Source organism: Motacilla alba, chromosome 2 (assembly GCF_015832195.1).
Source record: "Motacilla alba alba isolate MOTALB_02 chromosome 2, Motacilla_alba_V1.0_pri, whole genome shotgun sequence".
NCBI classification, from domain to species: Eukaryota; Metazoa; Chordata; class Aves; order Passeriformes; family Motacillidae; genus Motacilla; species Motacilla alba.
In genome coordinates this window covers 16745233-16767546 of record NC_052017.1, presented here as the reverse complement: position 1 = coordinate 16767546, position 22314 = coordinate 16745233, and the positions used below count along the sequence as shown (strand labels likewise).

Here is a 22314-nt window from a genome sequence, read left to right as displayed (position 1 = left end):
TTAGCACTGGCAATACATGTAATTTTTAAGCTCTTTGGCTTCTGGTCTGTTGAGACATTATGGTGTTGCCCATTTCCTCTCAACATGAAGTATAGCAACTTGATTATTGTAGAGGAAGATGAGTTTTTGATCTATTCGTGTGACTTCTACGCTTTAAGAATTGAAGTAAAAAGTATTTGTCTTAAATACGTTACAGCTGGCTATAAAGTACTTGGCTTAGTCCTCGTAATACAGATTATTAATTGACATGTAGTGAAGCAAATTCCCTAAAATAAATGCTGTAGTGCCTTTCTAGTCAACGGGGATGTGTACTTGAAGCCTTTAGGCCAAGCTCCTGTCCAAGTAGCTGAAGCTGAACTTTCTCAAGGTACTTATTTTTATCCCTGGGTTATCTTTGGAACTTGCATTAGTAGGCCTGATTTACTAGACCCCCTAAGACAGTGTAGGAAGAAATTATATGTTTGATTTAGACAGACTGAATCCCAGTCACTGCACCTTGGGAAGTGCACAGTATTAAAGTATTTTTGCCTGGATCTGGTGCCAAGGTGAAGGGCAGAATGAACCATCTTTTAATGTGCACAGTAAAGTTAACCTGAAAGACAAAAGAGCATTTTGCAATGCACAGTTTTGTGCACATTATAGGGCTGTAATAAAGGTTTGGGGGTTTTTTTAAGACTCTTTTTAAATGCTGTTTATCTTTTAAGAAGCAATGGCACTGAGCCTATAAAACTCATTAAGTCCCTTTTTTATTTTTGTGTGGATGAACTCTGTTATGTTTTTGAATGTTCAGTTGTTCTGTGTTAGTTCTCTTTGCACTTTTACTTTCCTACCTGCCCCAGTAAGGAAAACTTGCTGTAATGTGTGAGGTGCTTTTATTGACTTCAGCTGTTGTCTTTAGAGAGTGTGTGTGTCTGTTCATCACGTCAGATGAATAACTGAGCTGGCTGATCGCTGTGTCAGCAGGCTAAGTCCCTCATCCGTGTCTGTAATTCTCCAGCTCTAAACACCCTTGACAGTTAGCTGGTGACCTTAGGAAGTCTTTTCATCTCTGACTCCACAAGTGGTAGCGTGACTACTGGAACAATGTTTTGGCAAGGATAGTAATAGCTTAAACCACACTGAGTTTAAAAGCAAACATCTCAGTGCATTTGTCCAAATGACAAAGGCGACTCACAGTTCAGGAAGTCTCATGCACAGCTGCAGTAACTGGGACATGAGCAGCCACTGTTTGGCTGATCTTCTTCTTGTTTCCAACTAATTTTCCCCAGATCTCTTTGTTTAAGTAGCAGAAACTGATGTCTAGTATTTAAGTGAATGCCAGAATCTGGCAAAACTGAGGATAACACATTTCTTTATGTACAGTAAAGATGTTTTATTCCATCCATCAGCAAAACCTCCCAGCATTTTTAAGAAGATCATGGTCTATTGCATCATAAATGCAAAAAGAGAAAATGAAATATTGTCAGATTTTTGGTGGGCAGGGTAGTCTTTTAAAACAGAGGGATTCCCTTGTTCTGCTGAGAGCAGCCTGGATGTGTGGGTGAATCCTAAGCTCCTCACTTGCAGCTTAGCAACCTTTTGCTGCACATTTGTCATTTGAAGAAGACTTAGCTCTGGGGATAACAGTAGGGAATGGGGGTTTGGATAAGGTAGAAGAGGCTGATACAAAACAAACCCATGACTTCTCTTTGTTATGTTCCTTCTTTTTTTTTGTTTCGTTTGATTTTGTTGTTGGGTTTTTTGGGTTTTTTGGGTTTTGGGTTTTTTGGTTGGTTGGTTGGTTGGGTTTTTTTTGTTTTATTTTTATTCTTTGGTTTATTTTGCTGCATGTTTTGTATTCCACTTGCATTGAAAAATTGAGCAAGGCTTCCATGGCAGTGTTTTTGTAGCCCCTCAGCTCCAATCCATTAAAGATTGTTCCTTTTAAAAATTGTGCCTCTAAAATTCCTGGTGCTTATGAGAGACATAATTCTGACAGCTTGGAGAGGGAAGTCACCTGAACATCCTGGTGAGCCCTGATGGGAATGGGAATGACATATGCTTAGAATAGCCTTCCACAATGCCTAAGAAGAAAGCAAAATGTAAATATAGCAATTCTAGCTCTTCAAAGCCTGGGTTCATGACAGACCATGTGCAAAAATAGGTAGAAATGGACACTGACCTTTGTGAAGGTACTGTTACAATTCTCCATTCTATAAACACAGGAAGATCCAAAAGAAACTCAAACTTGGACGAAGTCTTACTTCTGCAGTATCCTTCACCATGGGGTGAAGGAGCAGTTAAAATGTGTCTGTTTCAAATGGGAAAATGAGAACAGTTTTCTCCAACAGGCTTGCCTCTGCAGCCTTCACAGTGAGCTGTCACGCCAGCTCACACCAGGCTGCATTTGAAGTGGTGGTTTCTTGGCTGATATCTAGCCGAATGCCTCAGCTGCTCATACAAATAATTCAATGCAAATCAATGAGATTTTCTAGACACATGCAGTTAATGTTTCAACAAGCAGCAGCAGATGAAATTGCTGTGTCAGATCCATGGCAAAGAGAGCTGTTGCCCTTGTTCAGAAAATTCTGTGCCTGGAGAGTTTTCAGATCTTCCCATTTCAATTATCTGAAAAATTCTGCTTTCAAATCAACTTTGAAATGTTCAGAGTCTCTGTATGCCAGTCTTTTTTTGACATTGATTTTCTGGTTTGGAAGAATCAAAGATGAAACATGGTGTTTTCTACCCCCCAGCAAACCTCAGGAGACAAGTTACTGCTACAGACTTTGCTTAGGTTCTGCAACTGTCCTAATCTGTAACTGTATATTAGGATAAGAGGTCATTGCTGCCATTCAGGTCTTTCTTTCTGAGAAACTTTTTGCTGAATGCTCTGTTTGCCCAAGCATGGTCATGCATATGTGGATGTGTTTTGGTTTTCCAGCTGATTTTCCAAGGAGAAAGGCTGCTGCCTTTCCTACATGGATGGTTTTTCAGAATCCCAGAAAATGTCAACATTGAAGCATGTCAAATCAGGAAAAAGTTTTTCACCCAAAGGATGGTTGGGCAGTGGAACAGGCTCCCCAGGGCAGTGGTCACAGCACTAGTCTGACTGAGTTCAAGAAACATTTGGACAATGTCTCAGGCACATGGTGTGTTTCTTGGGGTGTCCTATGCAGTGCCAGTAGTTGGACTTGATTTTTGTGGGTCCCTTATAACTCAGTATATTCTGTGATTCTGTCAGTCCAATAACAGTGAAAAAAAGCAGATTAAATTTTGCAGCACAGTTTGATTCAGCAAATCATATTTTTAAAAGGAATAGTTTGATTCTGCTGTATAAAAAGCATTCCAGTGAAGCACAGCAGCTTCCATCTCTCTCAGCCCACATCTGCCATTTTTGCCCCCACTCTTCTAAAGAAGTCTATGTCACCCAAAGGATGTAGTCCTGGGCTTTTGGCCAATATCCTGAACTTGAATTCCCACGCAGAAGAGCATTTACTTAGGAAAATAATATGTGGCAGCCAGTAGGCACAATACTATCTCTGCTGCCAGAATGTACTGACTGCAAATGAAGCTGTGACAGATGGCCTGAAATGTTTCAGTGCTTGCTTTCTCTAGACCAGGATTACCTAATTAATTTTTACTATGGTGCATTGGGTTGTTTTACCAGGTTCTGGTCTGACACATTGAATGCATGGGATCTAAGTTTGCTGGACTAAGCAGGGTCTACATGTGGGGTAGGGGCAGTTTTCCAACAAATCCCTGGAACAGCAGGCTTCTGGTAGGACCAGATGAGTGAGAAGAAGTATGGGATCAACCTTCAGGACACCAGGGACAATTTCTGCTGGAATGAGAAGAAATGGACTCCTGATTCAAATTGTGACTGAATTTACTGAGCAACCTTGTTTTAGAGAAGAGTAGTATTTTACTTGATAGGGAAGCTTCTATATGCACTATACCTACAGAAGTAGCTTTCTTTTACTGCTTATGGAGTGTTGTTCTTGTGCATGGTTCTTGATATGACAGGGCAAAAGGCTGGTAGGACATTTTTTGATTGTGGTTAGAGAAATGCATAGGTGAACAAAAAGGTTATTTTCCTTGAGAAAGTGGTGATGCATTGGGAGATTTGATATAGCTTAGGTAAAATATATGAGGAAGAAAGAGTTAAAGGTGTCATTAAATATTTCATATTTTGGATAGAAAGAGGCCAGTGCAATCATTTTTAGTTTGGCAGAGAAAAATGAGCAGCTATCATTTTGCTAGGTTTATTAGGAGTGACTTTGAAGTGCAATCTAATAAATACAGCCTATCAATCCAGATGTAAACCGGCTGCATATTACTTGAATTGCTCAAGGAAAAAGTCCTTGTCTGTTCTATCCTCCTCTCTGGGTACATGTTTTCACTCAGTTAAGAAAAGTCAGTAAAATTGCATTTAAAAGTGTTGTCACTTCACAGTCTGTCACAGGGCTTTTGCCAGCTCCCTTCAAAAAGGAGTTGGTGCCTAGAACTGTGCCAGCTGGTTGATCTGATCATCCCAACGCTTTACTAGAAAATCTAAATATACAGCAGTACGAGCTGAAATGTGTCTGCTGTCCTGTTTTGCAACTATTCTGCATTTGAATGAAGAACTACTTTCTCATGAAAGCAGTACTGAAGCTCTCTCTATCTTTCTGTTCTATAGGTTGTCATTTTGTATTTTGAGCCAAGTATATTTCGCTGTGTTCTCCTAAGATGGGTCCGTCTTCTGGGCTTTGCTACTGTTTATGGAACTGTGACACTCAAGCTGCACAGGTATTTCATATATTAATTTCCATCTCTGTGGGAGTATGTGCAATCTGTGTGGGTACTTAGATGGAAGAGCTGCAAATATTATCATAAACAAGTGCCATTTCTGATTTTAAACCCACTGTGTATTTCTCCTCAATTTTCCTGCTCAAAATATATGCTACTAATCTGAGTTGAGAGCCATGAATGCTGACAGGATTTGATGAAAAATATATATACATTAACTGTTAAATTGTGCAAGAACCCTTTTTCACAGGAGATGAATGTATTTTCCTTGAACATAAAAAATACAGAAGTATTCATAGAGTGTTCAAAAGTTTCCCTGTGAAGTGTTAATAGAGAAATGCTTTTGGAATGTTTAGACGCAGCAGTGGTGGGTAAAGCAGTAGACTATAGTGTGTGTGCTTACTGTGTTTTCTTATGGCTCTTACATTCAGGGCTGCTTTCTTCAGGCAATCATAGCAGACAAGCTACACACTCACAAGCATCTGTACCTGTCAGCAAAAATATGAGGCAGATTCTGGGTTCCGTGGGCTTGGCAGCACATTCACATGTGACTTCGAGGTTTAAGATTTAGAGGCCCAACTTAAATTCCCACTTCTACTTTTCTGTGTATGTGGATAAAATCCTAATACTTTTCCCTCTTTAAATTTTAATGAAAAAAATTACTGATACATTCTGTAAATATCTTTATTCAAGCAAAGAGATAAGCAGTATATTGATACTTGAACATATTGGATGAAGTGCAGTCACTTATCTTTTTATCTTCGTTTCATTACTGTGTTGGCTTGTTAGAGGAGGTTTGATATTATGCTTGTAAACTGAATGAGAACTAAAAATATCTTGTGTTTCATGATGCATTATTGACTTGTCACATATTATGTGGAAACCCCTGTTTTCACATTAAAACAGAGTTCCTTCTTGCAGCTCCCTTTAATTTGTGTTCCTGGTTACAAGTTAAAATAGTAAACTGGTTACAACTTAAAATAGCAAACTGTAATTGTAAAATGCTGTGTCCGGACACATCTTTGCATGGAAAATGACCAAAAAAATCCCACACCCCCATAGTATTTTCTGGGATGAACAATTTCTGATGCAAAAAGTAAAACAAGTAGAGCAGTAGAGAAGAGAGGGAGTTAGTGACTTTGCTTCGATGCTTTGTTATAGCTCAGACAGATAAAAAGCCTGAGACTGTGGGTGGCAATGTTGTCATTACAGTTCTGCTATCCTAACAGGTTCTTTATATGATTGTACATGATGAGAGGAAGCAGCTATCCTGACAGGACAGTTGATCTTCCATTCATATTAAGTGAGGATAGGCTGCAAAACTGGGCAGAAAGTCTTCTGCTTTGCTCATTCAGCTGTTTGGTGTTACTTGGCACCTGTGCTGACAGGGTCAGCAAACAAGACAAAATTGAATAAGAAGCCAAGAATGCACTACATCCTCATCCCTACTCATCACAAAGCAAGGAAAGATAGCAGCAGACTGGACTTATCAACGGGACAGTAGTCTGAAGGCTGAGGGAAGTGATTATTCTCCTTTACTCAGACCATATCTGCAATGGTGTGTCCAGATGTCAGCACACTTAGATAAGTTCAGTGAAAGGCCATCAAAATGGGACTTTGAGTCAGGACTTTGAGCACTGGTGCTGCAAAGAGAGGTTGAGATAGCAGGGTTTGTTCAGCATGAAGAAAATGTAGCATTGGAGGGACCTAACATGAGCTATCCAACACCTACAGGGAGGTGAAGCTGGGTTCTTTACAGCAGTGTATAGCGGGAGAAGAAAAGGCACTGACAAGTTGAAATCAGAGATTTCAACTTTGTACAATATGAATGAATATCAGGGTCAATGTTATATGAGGAAAGCATTTTCAGTGGCAGGATTCTGGTCTGGATTCACTGCTAACCCTGCTGTGAGCATTGGCTGCCCTTCTGAATAATTCTGTATTTCTTTGTGTAACACAAAGAGGGAAAAAACTATTTAATATGTTAATCTAGAATTGCTTTGTCTAGGAGTCTATCTTTTGTTCTCCACCCAGATATCATGACCATTCCTTTCCTACATTAGTGATATTGTGGTCTTTTTTGGTTTTGAATATCTCAGTCCTAGAGTGTGCCTTGCAAAAGATTGAGTCAAGTTAGATATATATTTTATTATACACATTCACAGCAGTTATGCTGCTAGGAACAATGTGATGTTGATAGAAATGTGGTAGAAAATTTTGGCAGATCTAATTCAATCCACAGCCCTTACAACGCTGAGGAATGGCTTGTTGCAGACATCACAGATACTCCTGACAAGCACTGGTTCCCTCCTGCAGCTAGGCTGTGTCCTGCCTGGGGGAAGAACCAATTGCCAGAAAGGAACTTGTGATTTTTCTGAGTTAAATGGGAAAACCAATATTGTTTTGTAAAGGTAGCTGTTAATGATAATGAGAAAGTCTAATGCTATAGTTCTCAACAAATGAGATGCTTTGAGTAGCATTGGAGCGTGAAGGTTAACCAAAGCCAGGTAGGAGTCACTGAACACGCCTGGGGCTTTTGTAGCTTTTTAAATTTTCCTGTAGCTCCTCACTTCCTAAGGAGGTCTCAGAGGTTTTGTTAGGGTCAGGCATCAAGGGGAAATCAGAAAAGAAGTCAAAAGCAGATGCTTAAGGAAGAGTAAAAGAACAAGGAAGTCATGTACTGATTCATTCTTTGAACACCTGTCACAGCCAATTTCTACAGTGCCTCATCCTTAATTGCCTCTTTCTTATTCACTGTGCATTTTTTAAATAACAAGCTGATGTTTATGGGGGTGGAAGGATAGGGGCATGGAAATGAGCTTAATTTAAGAAATCTAGCTGAAGAGCTATGAACATAAAATACAATACTTTCCTTAACAATGAATTTTTCAAAATAATTCTTTCAGGAAATAATAATGTTTCAATTTTAAACTTTTGGGTTTAAAGGAGCTGATGTTGTACCTTTAAATATATTTCTGTAACTGAAGACTCTCCATGTCCTCTTTCAAGCCCTGTGTTTTATGAACAGGTTATCTCATTATTTTTAATATTTTGTGAACTTCTGTCACCTTTGTGTCAGGATTAACACAGAATCTTAAATTCTGGACTAAAGCATAAGAATGAAACAAAGTAACATACATATAGACAAATGTGTGCACGTGTGTCTGTATACATAGGTTAGTTTTCACATATTTTAGGAAAAGGAAACCCAGGAATGAGGTCTCTAGTGTATGGGAATCTCCATTTCTGATATTAGTAAGAGAAACAAAGAAGAGTGGGAAAGTGAGGAGAATGAGAAGGTATGGGGAAGGTGATGTTTCAGGTATGAGAAACATGACAATGACATAATCCCCACTTTTTTTTTGTAGCAGTGATGGTGGCATGGGAGTGCTAGTGGGAGAACAAGATGTTAACACTATGATGCAATTCTGCATTTCATCTAAATGCTGTGCTAAGATTATAGTGCTATGCTTTGCCATCTGGTACAGTTGGAGCAAGTAGTGGACCTTCCTACAGGTTTTGGAGGTGGTAAAGAAAGGAGTAGAAAAGCAGTGTGGGTAGTGTGCAGGTGTTTAGAGGCATGTTTTCATTGAGGGCATGGATTAGTGACTCATTTGGCAGTGTTAGATTTATGGTTGGACTTGATGATCTTAAGGGTCTTTTCCAGCATAAACAATTCAATGATTCTGTGGTTCTCTGGGTTGTGATTCAGTATCTTACTGAAGAGGAGACTCATGCCAGCAGAGAACCCAAAGAAGATGTCAGTTTGCTTCTTGAAGCATCAGTGGTGAGGGCATCGTGTCCTGATCCAGCCAGGACAGGGTTAAAGTTAGCATCAGCCAGGAGGGCACAGCCAGGACACACACACACAGCCTCACACCAAGTGCAGGGGGGGGGAGCCGAGGGTGGAGGGTGGGTGGCACATGGGGACCACTCACCTGTGAATCCTTTGCTTAACTTGCACACTCTGGTTTCAGTATTGCTTGTTGTTACTGTTTCTTTTCTTATTTCATTGCTGTTTTGATAAATTGTTCTTATCCTGTGATCTTTACCTTTTTGTGCTTTCATTTCTTCTCTTCATCCTGCCACAGGGGGAGGTGGGGGGCAGTGAGCAAGCGGCATGTGGTCTGGGGTCTTACAGTGGGTACACTAAACTTGGTAATACCATTCCTAACCACAACACATGGCAGATATGACCTCCCCTACCTCAGCTAGGGCTGGGAAAGAGGATACAGATGACCTTGTCTAAAAGTGTCTGGTGGGAATGTGGTGCAGAAAGGGACAGAAGGTACCTTGGCAGTTGGAACCTGTACGGCTGGATTGTCACATGGCCAATATTTCACAGGTCGTAGGGCCAGTAGGCGACAGTTCCATAGTGCCAGTACGCCACTAGCCAGTGGTTCCATGAAATGAGACACTAGTGATGAAGCTCTGTGGAGAGAAGTTTTGTCTTGGAGAAGTGTTTGCTGTGTAACTTGGCTTAAATTGGCAAGCAAAGTGAGATGAGCATGGTCTGTAGTGTTGAACCACCCTGTTGTTTTTTTTAATGAATCAGGCCCTCGTGGTTTGGTTGGTTAAGCACTCAAAAAAAGTGGAGGATTTACTTCCTATTGAATTATCCTTTTTTTCTTGTGGAAGGTGAGAGTGAAATGCCTTTAGACAGATGCATTCACTGTTGGATTTTGCCGCTGGATGTGGTCCATAGTGATTTCTGTAGTTGTTGTTATCTCACATGAAACAAAAGGAGGAAAAATTGTTTTCAAGGCAGATGTTACTGTTGCAGAAATGGAGCGTACAGAGTGCTGGTCTGATACTGCCTTGTTGAATTGTCATTGCTTGGGTTTTTACTGCTTTAACTTGACTCACAGGATTTCAGTCTGTTTGCAATACAGGAAAAGGGGTGGTTTGGTCAAGCTGTGGAGGTTTTTACACTGTAGAGGATTTCTATAACTATTCCAACCATTTGTCTGTCTCTTCCCTAGAAGTGGCATATTTTTGGCACCTGATGTTGTATGAAATGAGTGCTATAAAGCTTTGTGAAATACTGTTTTGGGGCAGAAAACAGACCTTATGCATGCTCCCAAAGAGCAAAGGCTGAAACCCACAGCACCAGCAGGTCCTTCTTTGCCTGGTCTGCCCTGGGTGGTCAGTGGACACACTGTGCTGGTGGCTCATAAACTGTGCTGGTGGTCTCACACTCTGACTCAGGCCTGGCTGCTGGAGAAAACAGCAGAGAAATGAGGATTTTAAGGGTTGGGTACTGAGTGAAAAGCTGGGGTATGCAGGTTAGGCAGGGAAGAAGCTGGGCTTGCTGAAAGTGTCTACATGTACAGTAGGAGTTCATAAGGAATGAAGTTTCACTAATTAGACCAGTCATGGAAAAATCTGTTTTCTTGTTAGCATGCCTTAACCTAATTAATTAATTTCATGAGTATAATTCATGCCTCATGTCTGCTGGAAACCTTTACTACTTTGTTTACTTGTTTTCATGGTATACAACAAAACAGGGCTTTAGACAGTAAACTCCATATAGCATTCTTTCATGATGCACATTCAAGATGAAATTCTTATTGTTGCAGTTTTTCTAGATTAAATGAGTCATATTGTTGCGCTGTGGTTTTTTTCCCAATAAAATCTACATTATTAAAATCCTATTTCGCTCCTTTGTATCCCTGCCATTCTCAAGCAATATCTAGCCTTAACTAGACAGTATAATGGTTCAGTTTCATATTTCTAAATAAAATATCTACTTTCTTACGTATAAACTAGGAAAATGTAGCACAGCCGTTAAAAAACAGTGCAGAATTAATCTTGATGGAGCACCAAGTATAAGTGGAACTAATAAACATTATCTTAAAGCAAGAAAATCATCAGCATATAATGCATTTAAGATTAATCGGGCACTGCGATCCTGGAAAATATTCTCATCCATATTCCTGTTAATATTTAATTTGTATAAATTGTTGTAGATACAGCTGTACAGTTCCATGGGCTGGTGTTTTAATCACCTCAATGTAGCAAACATTCTGCTATATCATAGCAGAATGAGTTTGGCTAGGAAAGTTCAAAGAAAAGATAAAGAAATTATCTGGTGTTTTAATATTCAATTACATTGTTATCATGATTAGAAAAAAAAAAACAAGTAGCAGTGTGTTGGAAGGCACTTTGTAATGATCCTCTCAGATGTCTTTTGATGGCATGCAAGAACACTCTGGCAGACATTGTGAGAAAGGACTGGTTTTGCACATCAGGTTAACATGATAGCAGAAGGGCTTCAGAGCTGGAACTGGAACCTGTTCTTTCCAAGGATATCCAAGTCCAGGACCTCCCTCAGGTAGCAAAGCAAAACAAAACGTTGTTTCTTTGTGCTGTGAGGCAACACCTTCCACGTAGATTTTGTACTGGCATGTATTTGTATTTGTGCATGTACTGGCATGCATTTGCAATGCCAGTAATAATAGCTCTACAGACTGGTTTCTCTCATTACATGGGAAGGATGGAATTGGTCAGTGGAACAAGGTATCTCTGCTGGGTGGGATTATTGCATAAAAGAAAAACCAGGCATTACACTACAATACTTGAGCTATAGCTATTTGTGGAGGAGCAGGATGGGGGCGTAAAAGATGTGACTCACAGACAGGCTGATCACAGTGGAAGCAGAGATTTGCAGATCACATCCACTGATTGTCAGTGAAGAACCATGACTGGAGAGGTGGCTTCTGGTGGGCTACTGTGAAGGATGAGGAGTAAGCCTGATACTATTTAGCATTTTCAGTTGCAATGAACAACCAAGAGCAAAATGATTACTCACACAATTTATGGATAATGAAGCTTGGTGAAATAGTAAATTCTGTTTCAGAAAGTCTAGTAATGAAAAGTATTTTTTACTAGAATCATAAAATATCTTGAGTTGGAAGGGATCCACAAGACTCATCTAAGTCCAACTCCTGCCTCACACAGAACAGCACCAGGAATCCCACCATGAACCTGAAGCATTGTCCAAACACTTTTTGAACTTAGACAGGCTTGGTGCCATGACCACTGGCCGGGGGAGCCTGTTCCAGTGCCCAACCACCCTCTGGGTAAAGGAAGTTTTCCTAATATCCAGCCTAAACCTCCCTGACACAAGCTCAGGCCATTCTCTTGGATCCTGTCTCTGGTCACCAGAGAGAACAGATCAGTGTCTGCCCCTTCTCTTCCCCTCACAGGGTAGTTGTGATGATGTCTCCTCTCAGTCTCAGACCCACGAGCCAGCTGCTCACCCATCACATGATGGGTTTATCCAGCTGTGAGCTGGGCATTTTGTGCAGAAGGATACTGTGAGAGACAGTATTGAAAGCTTTGGTGAAGTCCAGAAAGATTATATCATCTGGCTTTCCTTGATCAACTAGGTGAGTTACCTTTTCATAAAAGGAAATTAAGTTTGACTAGCAGGATTTTCCCCTCTGAAGCCGTGTTGGCTCTGACCCATGCCTGTGTTGTCCTTCAGGTGTCTTCCAATAACTTGCAGAATAATATTCTCCTGAATTCTACCGGTCACTGAAGAGCTACTAAAAGGCCTGTAGTTTCTAGAATCATCCTTTTTGGGACTTTGGGGTGACATTAGCCATCTTCCAATCAACTGGGACCTCCCCAGATTCCTAAGACTGTTCAAAAAGCATTACAAGAGGCCTTGCAATGAATCACCCAGCTCTTTGAGTGTTCTTGGACGAATCCCATCAGGCCAAATAGACTTAGAGGGATCCAGCTGGAACAGCAGATCCTGTAGAAGTTCAGAGTCAGCTGGGAGTTTTTCATTCTCACAGCCATGGTTCTGCAGCTCAGGGCACTTGGATCCTCTTAGCCCATCATCAGTGTTGCAGACAGAAGCAATGAAAGCATTAAACATCTCTGCCATGTCCATGTCCATGGTGTTATTGTCTTAGTCAAAAAGATGCATCTGGGTGCAGCCAAAAGGCAAATTATAACTAGGGACCATTTAAAGACAAAAAGTTATGGCGAATAGGAGGTTAGTCAGTAGGGAATTGATTTTACAACAGGAGACAAGATCTTTGAAACTCATATAAATGCAGTATGTCCTATTCTTGAGATTCATGTTTAAAGGAGGTACACAATAGGTGGTTGTGGTTCTGAAAGTATTTGAGGGCTGGAAAAATTCTTGATACTGTAGAAGCTAATCTGGTTTTTAGATCCACAAGAAGATTGAGAGATGACTTCTGTGGTGTATAAATGAGCAGGGAGAGGAAAAGTAGTCACAAAGGACTCTTCAATCTATTGGACTGGGGTTTAATAAGATCTGGAAGCTGGAAGCCAGAGCCAGAGAAATTCAAATGAGCAATCTGGCATACATTTTTCTCAGAAGGGTGGTTAGCTATCAAAAAATCCAAATAGATTAAAGGCGCAATGAGAATTTTTTTGTGCTGCTTTCAGTTCTCGACTGATTCCTCTCTTGGAAGATTCTGTAGTTAACTACTACAAATGGCAGGAGTTTCAGTAGAAAAATGTAATGGTCTGTGTTATACAACTGATCAAACTGTATAATTTAGTGGTTAGTCCAATACTTGGCCTTTATTTTACAAACATGCAATAAAAACTATATTTAACCATTCTTTCTAGTATAGATCTATTAGGATATGAAGCATATTTATAGACTGAAATGACAGATAGTTGTACTGTTTGTTGGAGTATACCAGCTGCTTTAACATTCATTATTCCTGATCACTTATTCTAATGTAGATCTTAAGTACTGGGGAAACCACTCCCTGGACCAAATATTCTCACATATTAGTTGCTCTTTTCTGGATTTCTATGGAGGTAAAAAATTGCCATTATGTTCTTGAAGAATTGAGTATCTGATCAATGGTAACCAACCACTGGTGACATAAAATGCTGTGTCGCTCTGCTGTAACATGCACAGGAGTAATAGCTCATTTAGCATTGTACTGCTCTGCACATTGGTGAGTTATCCTCATAGATGCTTTTCTGAAAGAGGCACAAGATACTCTAAGAATTATACATGCAATATATTGGATCCATGATCTGAGCTGGAAAGACCAAGATAATGTTGACTTGACTGCTTGGAGCTTGGGAATGCACACACAGTAGGTCCTGTAGAAAGCTTCAGTATTAATTCAGTTAAGTATTAAGCTATTCCTTTTAGAACTGATCTGAAACATTTTCACTTAATATTCACTACCAAAAAAAATTAAAAATTAAAATGGTTTTTCTGCTCTAGAGTATTATGGCACAGGACAAGTTTTGGATGTTCTTGAGTCCTGCTTCCTTCACAGTGCATACTGTGAGCCTCTCTTCATACTTGCATTTACTGTATATGGTTCAAGCTGGAGCCTCTGTTTCTGGCAAATCTAAAAATCCTAGCTGTAATAATCAGTGTAAAATTTTGAGGGCCTATTGCCAATATCTGAACTAAGTTAGTTGGGAGCTCTAATGCTGAGCTCCATTACTCAGGGGTCTCTGAGTCTCATCCCAGCCATCAGCAGTGCTATGCTCTGGTGGTTCAGGGCAACACAGCTGTCCCAGTGGAGCCATGTTCTGCTCTTGGCTCTGCCACAGCTATGTCTGTTCTCCTTATGAGATCTTCTTGAGCAAAAAATCCTTCTCCCCCTCGCTGGGCTTCTGGGGAATTACTACTTGTTCCTCCCAGGTCTGCCTAGGGGTGCTATTCCCAGAAGAACAGCAATTACAATTTTGTGTGAGTGCAGGGCTGCTGGTGGGGAGGCCCCTGCTCTCGGCAGGCTGTGCCAGAAGCACTGGCTTGCGCAGAGTTGTTGGGAAGTGGCAGCAACTCTCATGACCACAAATCTTACTAAGCTTTTTGTTTCTCCTTGCCTGCCTTTTTATACAACCATTAAGCCTCTCTGACTGGTATCAGTTCTCACCAGTGCATGTGTTCTTATTTTCACCATTCTGTTCTAAAATACATCAGGTTTTGGCAACCAGGGGTTCACTGGTTCTGCTTTGTTGCTGTATGTGGATTAGGGCTTTTGTTATAGATGTTTTTCAGCATTTCTTTGATATTATTTTCTACTGTTCACTTGTGAATAATGCAAATAGGCATTACATGTCTGAAATAATACTTCAGTTCAAACTACATAACTTTGTGGCCTCTAAACAAAGAGAAATGTCAGAAGGTACTGTGGCAATTTCACCAGGGCTAGTAACAAGAAAATTGATATGCATAAGCACATATGGTACCGTTGTCTTACTAAAACAAGACTAAAAATCTATGAACTGTTCAGTTCCAGATGTTGCAATCAAATTTGTGAGCACATTTTTGCAGATCTTCTGTTCTTCTCCTTGACTTGCTTTTCTAGTTTTTGCATGTGACAAGCTTTTAGGACTTCTTTCATGCTACTGTTTTGTGAAGTTATGTATTAAAACTTGATATATTAAATGATTTTTCTCAAACCATGTATTTTTTAGTTCCCCCATGGTTTCCTTCAGTCTCTAAATGATCATCATATATTCCTGAGATATTTCTCTAGCACCTCAGAAATCACTCTCTTGTTGACTTTGAACAAAACTCCATATAGTGCTGAGAGGCTTGAAACTGATAAAAGAGCTTGAATTACACCATCCCAGCCATCCCTTAGTAAAAGCCTTAATTGCTTTATGCAGGATCTTGCCTCAGCAATAAGCCTGCCTTCTATCTTAGACTGGACAAACTTTTTTTTCTATTAAATCGGATTAACATAATCCAGCTCTGGACTTTGCTCCTGTGTACTTTTTCAAATGCTTTGGAGAATGTGGCTGCAATGACCAAATCTCAATTCTAAGTTTCTGTTCAATTTGCAAATGATACTTTGCTAGTTGAGAATATGGCCTGTGTGTTGCTCTGGGATCCTTGTAGGGTGTGATTGTCAAACTTGTGTTAAAGTAGCAATTGATGACTTCTGGTGGGTGTCAGCTGCCATTGGCCTGTGAGAAGCAAAAGCCCATTTTTGTTGATTGGTAAACCATGACACTGTTGCACCCAGGAAAAAGAGTCATTGACTGGTTTGCCATGTATGAGTGTATGAAAATGTAGGAGTTTGCCAGAACATATACTAAGTAATGTTCAGTTTTGTCTCTGGCTCAGTCTCTTGTAATGAAATTTTGTCAGTGTGTATCCTCAGAAATACTGGCTGGTGCTCAATTTGTTTGCTTCCTAAGATGTAGCCTCAGGTCTGGAAGCCAAATCAACAAACTCTTACTGTTTTTTGCATTCTTTTTTTAAGATTTGCACTCACGTGTGCTGCACAGCTGCACCACCAGGACCACAGATGTGAGCAAGGCACAAAATCCGTGTTGACCATTCTATGTGTTTTCATGCTCTTTTTAATTTGGGTGGCAAACATCATGGTGATGCCCACTGGTTATTTATACTTGTCTTTGAACTTTGTTTCTGTGCTTGCTGTTGCTCTCATGTGGCATTCTGATATTTGTTTATCTCTGCTCAGAACTCTTAGGTCTCATTAGAGATTCTCAGGATCTTTAACAACTATTAGAACTGCCCTGGAGTTCTTCCTGAGTGGTTTCTGTGCTAATGAATGGCTTTTATGTTTCTGGCTGAAAATTTTGGTTTGCCAAAGATAAACTGTCTTGCCCAAAGGAGAATGTGAGTATGTGCCAGGCGTAGAAGCATGGGGCAGGTCTACCCAAACAAATACTAATACTTGATTTTTTTCCACAAGATGCAATATTGTATGGGTACCTAAAAGCCATAGAAAGCTGCAGCAGTGTGGCAAACACAGAACCATAGAATCATTTACTTTGAAAAATACCTTTAGAGATCAGAGACCAACCATAAACTTAACACTGACAGGATCACCACTAAATTATATTCCTGCATGCCAGACTTACACATCTTTTAAATACCTTCAGGGTGGGTGACTCAACTACTTTCCTGAGCAGCCTGTTTCAATGCGTGACAATCCTTTCCAGGAAGAAATTTTTCCTAATATTCAATCTAAACCTCCTTTAGAGGCACAACTTGGAAGACAAAACCTAACTCTTCAACAAATAGCTGAGGTGTGCATCTCACTAACATAGGAATGGTGCTTCCAGTCCTGATACTGGTGTGCTTTTTAGCTAATACAGCAATTCTGTGCCATACCCATAATGTCTCTTGAAGATGAGAGTATTGCACAGTTGTCTTAGCATTGGCCTAGTCCATGTCCTCCAGGTTTTCTGTTGTTAAGGCACCCAAATATTTCTTTCAGATTCGTATTTGTATTTAGCCTTACAGAGGCTGGGTTGCATATTTAGCTGTCTTTATTTCCCTTATGAAGAACCAGAACTACCTACTTCCTTGCTTGTTTGTCAGAGCACAAAGTGATTCTCTCCATTTAAGCTGTTGCCCTGTGGCAAGCAGCAGAAATCACCATCAAACTATAGGTCATTTGGACTCTTATGAATGTGCTGTGTTCTGGCAGGATGTTCCTCAGCTCTTTGTTCCTTGCCTCTCCAAAGCTGAGCAAGACCAAGAATGAGGCATGCTATTATCCTCTTAATTCATACATATTTTTGTTGGTAAAAGCTATAAACCAAGTAATTTCCAATTATCTATTTATCCATATGTTTATTTAACTTGCCAGCTTACAGGATGTTTGATCACTAACTAACTCTGAAACTACACTTATTTTACATTAGCTGTGCATTTACTTTGAGCACTAGGCATTATTTCAGCTACCATTTTGGCTTGTGAACCCTAGATCAGCTTAAGCTTAATCTTATGATACTTCCTTGGTTCATTCATCACTCCTGTGGAGCCAGCAGCATTGCTGGTTTAGTCCTGTGCAGAGTGTAAGAGCAGGCAGGCTTGTGTCACTCCTCAGTCTTTGTTCAAACAGGCATAGCTCTAGGTAAGGCATCTTTTTCTTGAAACACTATCACTGGTGTTTGAAGAATATAGATGCCTTGTCTAGCACCATCAGGTGCAGTACAGTTTTATTGTAGATTTTTTCACATGCCTTTTTGCCCCACAGGTCTTCTGATCCCAAGTTCTATTTGGGTAATTTAATTGCTAGACAAATTCTAGTGGCTGTTTGAAGGGCTGATTCTGGGATCCCGGTAATTCCTTTCTGAGTTTTTTTTCAGTTGGATGTCAGCCACAACCAGGTCTGTTGCTCAGTTTCTCAGTTTCTCCACCTTAATTGCCAAGACCAATTCTTTCTCATAGGTACATTACAAACTCTCTTGTTCCCTCCTTCCTCGGGCTATCTGTTTGAAATGCCACTCCTGTGGAGGAAGTCCTGCGCTTTGAAATGTCAGTGCAGCAGTTCCTTAGCTTGCTGCCACTGTCTGTGCCTGCTGCCCACGCCTCAGTGCTCCTGCTTGCACATGCACAGCTTGCCTGGGTTGAACTCCAGGCACTGTGAAGCATTTAACCTGCTGCTTGAGCTGGGAAGGGTAGATTGACCACAGAGAACAGAGAATTGTCTGCATTTTGTTTGTTTTCCTTCTGCAGTGTTCAGAAATCGTGCAGAGCCAAAGGCTGCTTTACCCAGTGGGCACAATCCAGTGTTGTGTGGCAGGAGAGGCACAGCCACTAGCTGCAGCAGCTCTCTGCCACACCTTCCTAAAGATGCAGATCCCCTCAGGCGACTAACAGCTTCTTGAACAGAGTCACAGGGTGGCCAGAATGTCCTGTCTGGGGCATCTGCAGTCCATCCAGAGTACACAGGCCTTCTGAACAGAACCAAACAAAAAACCCAGCCCAAAGCCCTGGAGACTTCAGCTGTGAGGCTTTTTTTGTAAGAAAAATAGTAATATTTATAAATCAAGTCAGTGAACTGTGTAGTTGTTTTCTGCACCTTTTTACTAGATGCTAGTGACAGTGAGGTAGTAAAATCCCTGACAAAGGTCATTCTGCAAACCCAAACAATACTATTCATCCCAAATCCCAGAAAGGGGGCCTCATCAGTTTCTGGAATAAACACAAGACTGACAAGAACAGCAAAATTGAGTACCCTGAAAGATACTGGAAATCAGAAGCAGCGAGACAGGTTTTGTAGCTGTCTTCTCAGAATGCAGTGAGCGTTGAAGCTTAGCTGTTTGCCAGGCTTGCAGCCTGGATCAGCCCTAGCAGGCTCGGGTGGGTGAAGAGCTGGCAGCACGCCCTGCCCTGGACAGCTTCAGGTCTGTCATCATGCATCATTAGCATGAAAAATCAGAGACATCAATGTCATTTGCAGGACTTATAAGATAGAATACAGAAACCAAATTATGTATCAAGACTATTTTCAGTGAAAACAAAGTATTTGCTCTGTTCCTTTTTGTCTCCATGCTCCGTTAGACCAGGCTTATTTGTTTTATTTTCATCTTCATGCTACATGAAACACCACATTTAAGCTGTTTGTTATATTCCTGAGTCTAAATCTGTTTCTTGTGTTGCATGGATGTCACCAAGTCTGAATTTGAGTCAATGTCTGACTATTAATTCAAAAGGAGTCTTATTACCTCCCCCTCCTTTTCCTCCTGTTTTCTTCCTTGGGTTATTTGTTCTGAAGCAAGGTCATTGCCACTGCATTTCTTAGCACCATTTGATGTCTCTCTAATTGCAATATTTATTTTTAAACAACTATTCTCTAAAAACCAGCTTGGCTTTCAACACTTCTAATGTGTATGTGACCACAAAGGGAAGATGGGACTCTGCCCTTATTATCTTTGCAGATATTATGGAGTTTCAAGCTTATTGCATTTTACTCCCGTTTTGTTCAGTCCATGTTGTTGGCAGTAGAGTCTCATTACTCTAGATCGCCTGTGGGTAGATTGCCTGTGTCTGTATTTTTTATATCTTTTACATTTGATTTCAGTGAGAATACAGAAGTGTTTTATCTATCTCATAGCAATCAACTGTTGCTCTTTTGTCCTGAAAATTGTGGCATGCAGATTAGCTCTCATTATTCTTGTTTTTCTTGACAACTAAACCTTCAACTGCAATTTAAATTATAAGTTCTTTCATTATTTTATGGTGAAAACAGAAAACAACAGTTCGTGGAATTCAGCATGTCAGATGATGCTATTTCTTCCTCTGTGAGATGAAACACAGAAGATGAGAGTTAATATTTCTTGCAGCTGGCTTTTTTAACTTGAGTATTTTATTGCAGAATGACAAATGAAGAGAACGTTTCATTTATTTATTGAACTTGTATGTTGCAGGGATGTATATAACCATGCAGAAGAGTCTGAGTCATTTCATTTCCCTCTTCATTAGAATGGGTGACGGTACTGTGCAGTAATAAATTTGAAAATAAAAGTGAAAGTGTGTACTTTAGTGGGCCTCTGAGAGGATAATTTGTGATGCTTTGTAGAATATTCAGTCAAAGCTCAGAAGAAGATCATAGAACAAGTTATACAAAAGAGCTTCTACTGCTGAGTTTTTAGTACTAATACAGTTCTAAAGCATATTAAATTTTAAGATTTAAGGTCTGATTAAAAAGCTTGTTACAGAAAGCATACCAAGAAAATATAGTTTCTTCCATCTATACACCTGTGTATCAACTGCACAAAGCTTACAGAGTCACAGAAAAGCTGAGGTTGGGAAGGACTTCTGGAGGTCATAGAGTCCAACTCCCTTGCTCAGAGCAGGCTCAGCTGGATCTGAATGTTCTGAGCCGTGTACAATCAGATTCTGAATTTCTCCAAGGTTTTTCTTATGTTTACATGGATTTTCCAGGATTTCAGTTTGTGTCCATTGCCTCTTATGTGGACATAGGGCACCACCCAGAAGCATCAGCCTCAATCATCTTTACTCCCTCCCATCAGGTATTTATATCCATTGGTAAGTTTCTCCCTGAGCCTTTCTCCCAGGCTGAACAGTCCCAGCCCTCAGCTTCTCCCCTTTGCAAGGTGATCAAGTCCTTCAGTCATCCTTGTGGCCCTTCACAGGGCTTATCTCCGTGATGTCCATGTCACTCTTGTTCTGGGGAGCCTGGAGCTGGGCACAGCACTCCAGCTCTGGTCCCACCGATGGTGAGTAAAGCACAGGATCACCCCCCTCAACTTGCTGAACATGCTCTGCCTGGTATGGTCCAGAAGGCTGGTGGTCTTTGCCACAAGGGTACACTGCTGGCTCGTGGTCAGTTTGATGGCCACCAGGACCCCCAAGTCATCCTCTGCAAAGCTTCTTTCCAGCCAGTCAGCCCCCGGAATGTGCTGCTTCATGGGGTTGTTCTTGCCCAGCAAGTAATTATCAATACATGTGACTTCAATTATTTTCACAAAATTTAAATTCAGACAGACATTTGGAAACCAGCTTCCAAGAAACTGTAGCTTCTTCAGAAGTACTCATGATAAACCTAATTAGCATTTTTTCTGATTGCCACACATGCTGAGAGTAAACATAGTTGATTGAGCATTTACCTGGCAATAGATCATGGAAGCTTATCAAAGAATTAATTTTAATCAGATATTGATGACACTATACAATGATTCCTGGCTACTATTCTTTAAATTTCTTATAACTGTATGTTTTATTTTATATGCCAAAACAGGCTTCTTTTTTACTGCTGTGTACTCTGCTGCTTGCACAAGTCAAGCTGAAGCTAATCCGAGCACAGGAATCCATAGGGATGCATTTTATCAGGTGACAGTTTTATACAACTGGGGCTTTTTTTGACTGCTGGATTTTCTAGTTATTTGTCTTGTTACTATGGTATTATAAACTGAAGAAGTGCATTCTTATCTTTCTTCTGTTTTTGACTTTTGTTCTGACCAGGATTTGTTTTCTGCTTTAGCTGAGAAACTATTTTGCACATACTGATGTTAACTGTTTTACACAGGCTCTTGTTCTTCCATCAGGAGAGGTGTTTGGTGCACTAAAGTACCTAAAAAAAAAATTCTATTTTGGTCTGCTTACCTTTACTGTAGATTTTTTTGTTCTAAATTTCTTTGTGAAGGAAACAAGTAAGTTGGGCAATTTGTCAGGGAATTCATGTGACTCTCAGCTTGGTTATGAACCAATGTCTGTTTGTCCTCTGCATCATCTGTATTTAGAAGAAAAGACAGGAGTTTGAAGTAATGAAGGCTTGGAACCTTTGTTGTTGTTGCTTTGAGAGTGGAGAATGTAAAATAAGATGACTAGCAAAGCAAGGGGAGGTCTGTAGCTGTACTGCAACCTCTAATAGCCATATCTGTACCACTATATTGATAGATTAGAGACACATTTTTATATGATGTTATTCCTTCATGTTAAGTATCTCCTGAGAGCCTGGAACTTGCAGTGAAAGACATGAAGCTTCTGTGGAAATGTTTGCTATTTAACTTCGTGTTAGACTTTCTATTCTACAGAGGGTCACTGCTTCTCCATGCCAGCAGCTGGCCTCTTGCTTTCCCCTCTGTAGGAGGTGCTTGACATAGTCTGTTAACTCACACCCCAGCTGCACAAGTAAGCTGCTGTCATTGGTCTGGCCTGGATCAGGGCTGTATCAGAGACTTTCTCAATTTCTCTCTTCCGACCTTGGCTATCCTGTGAGTTAGTGAACCAGAGATGTAGTAACTCCTCAGATGCCTGATGAGCTTTAATTGCCTTGCCAGCATTTTCAC

At 40.4% G+C, this 22314-nt stretch overlaps 1 protein-coding gene across 1 annotated transcript in view; it reads left to right on the top strand.

Annotated features, from left to right (window-relative positions):
* Nucleotides 1-22314, top strand: part of GPR158 (G protein-coupled receptor 158) — a 184029-nt gene that overhangs the window by 126062 nt on the left and 35653 nt on the right. Inside the window, exon 6 of the mRNA XM_038126816.1 lies at nt 4658-4767. Within this exon, the coding sequence (XP_037982744.1) occupies nt 4658-4767 (110 nt within the window). The remainder of the gene's footprint in view (nt 1-4657; nt 4768-22314) is intronic.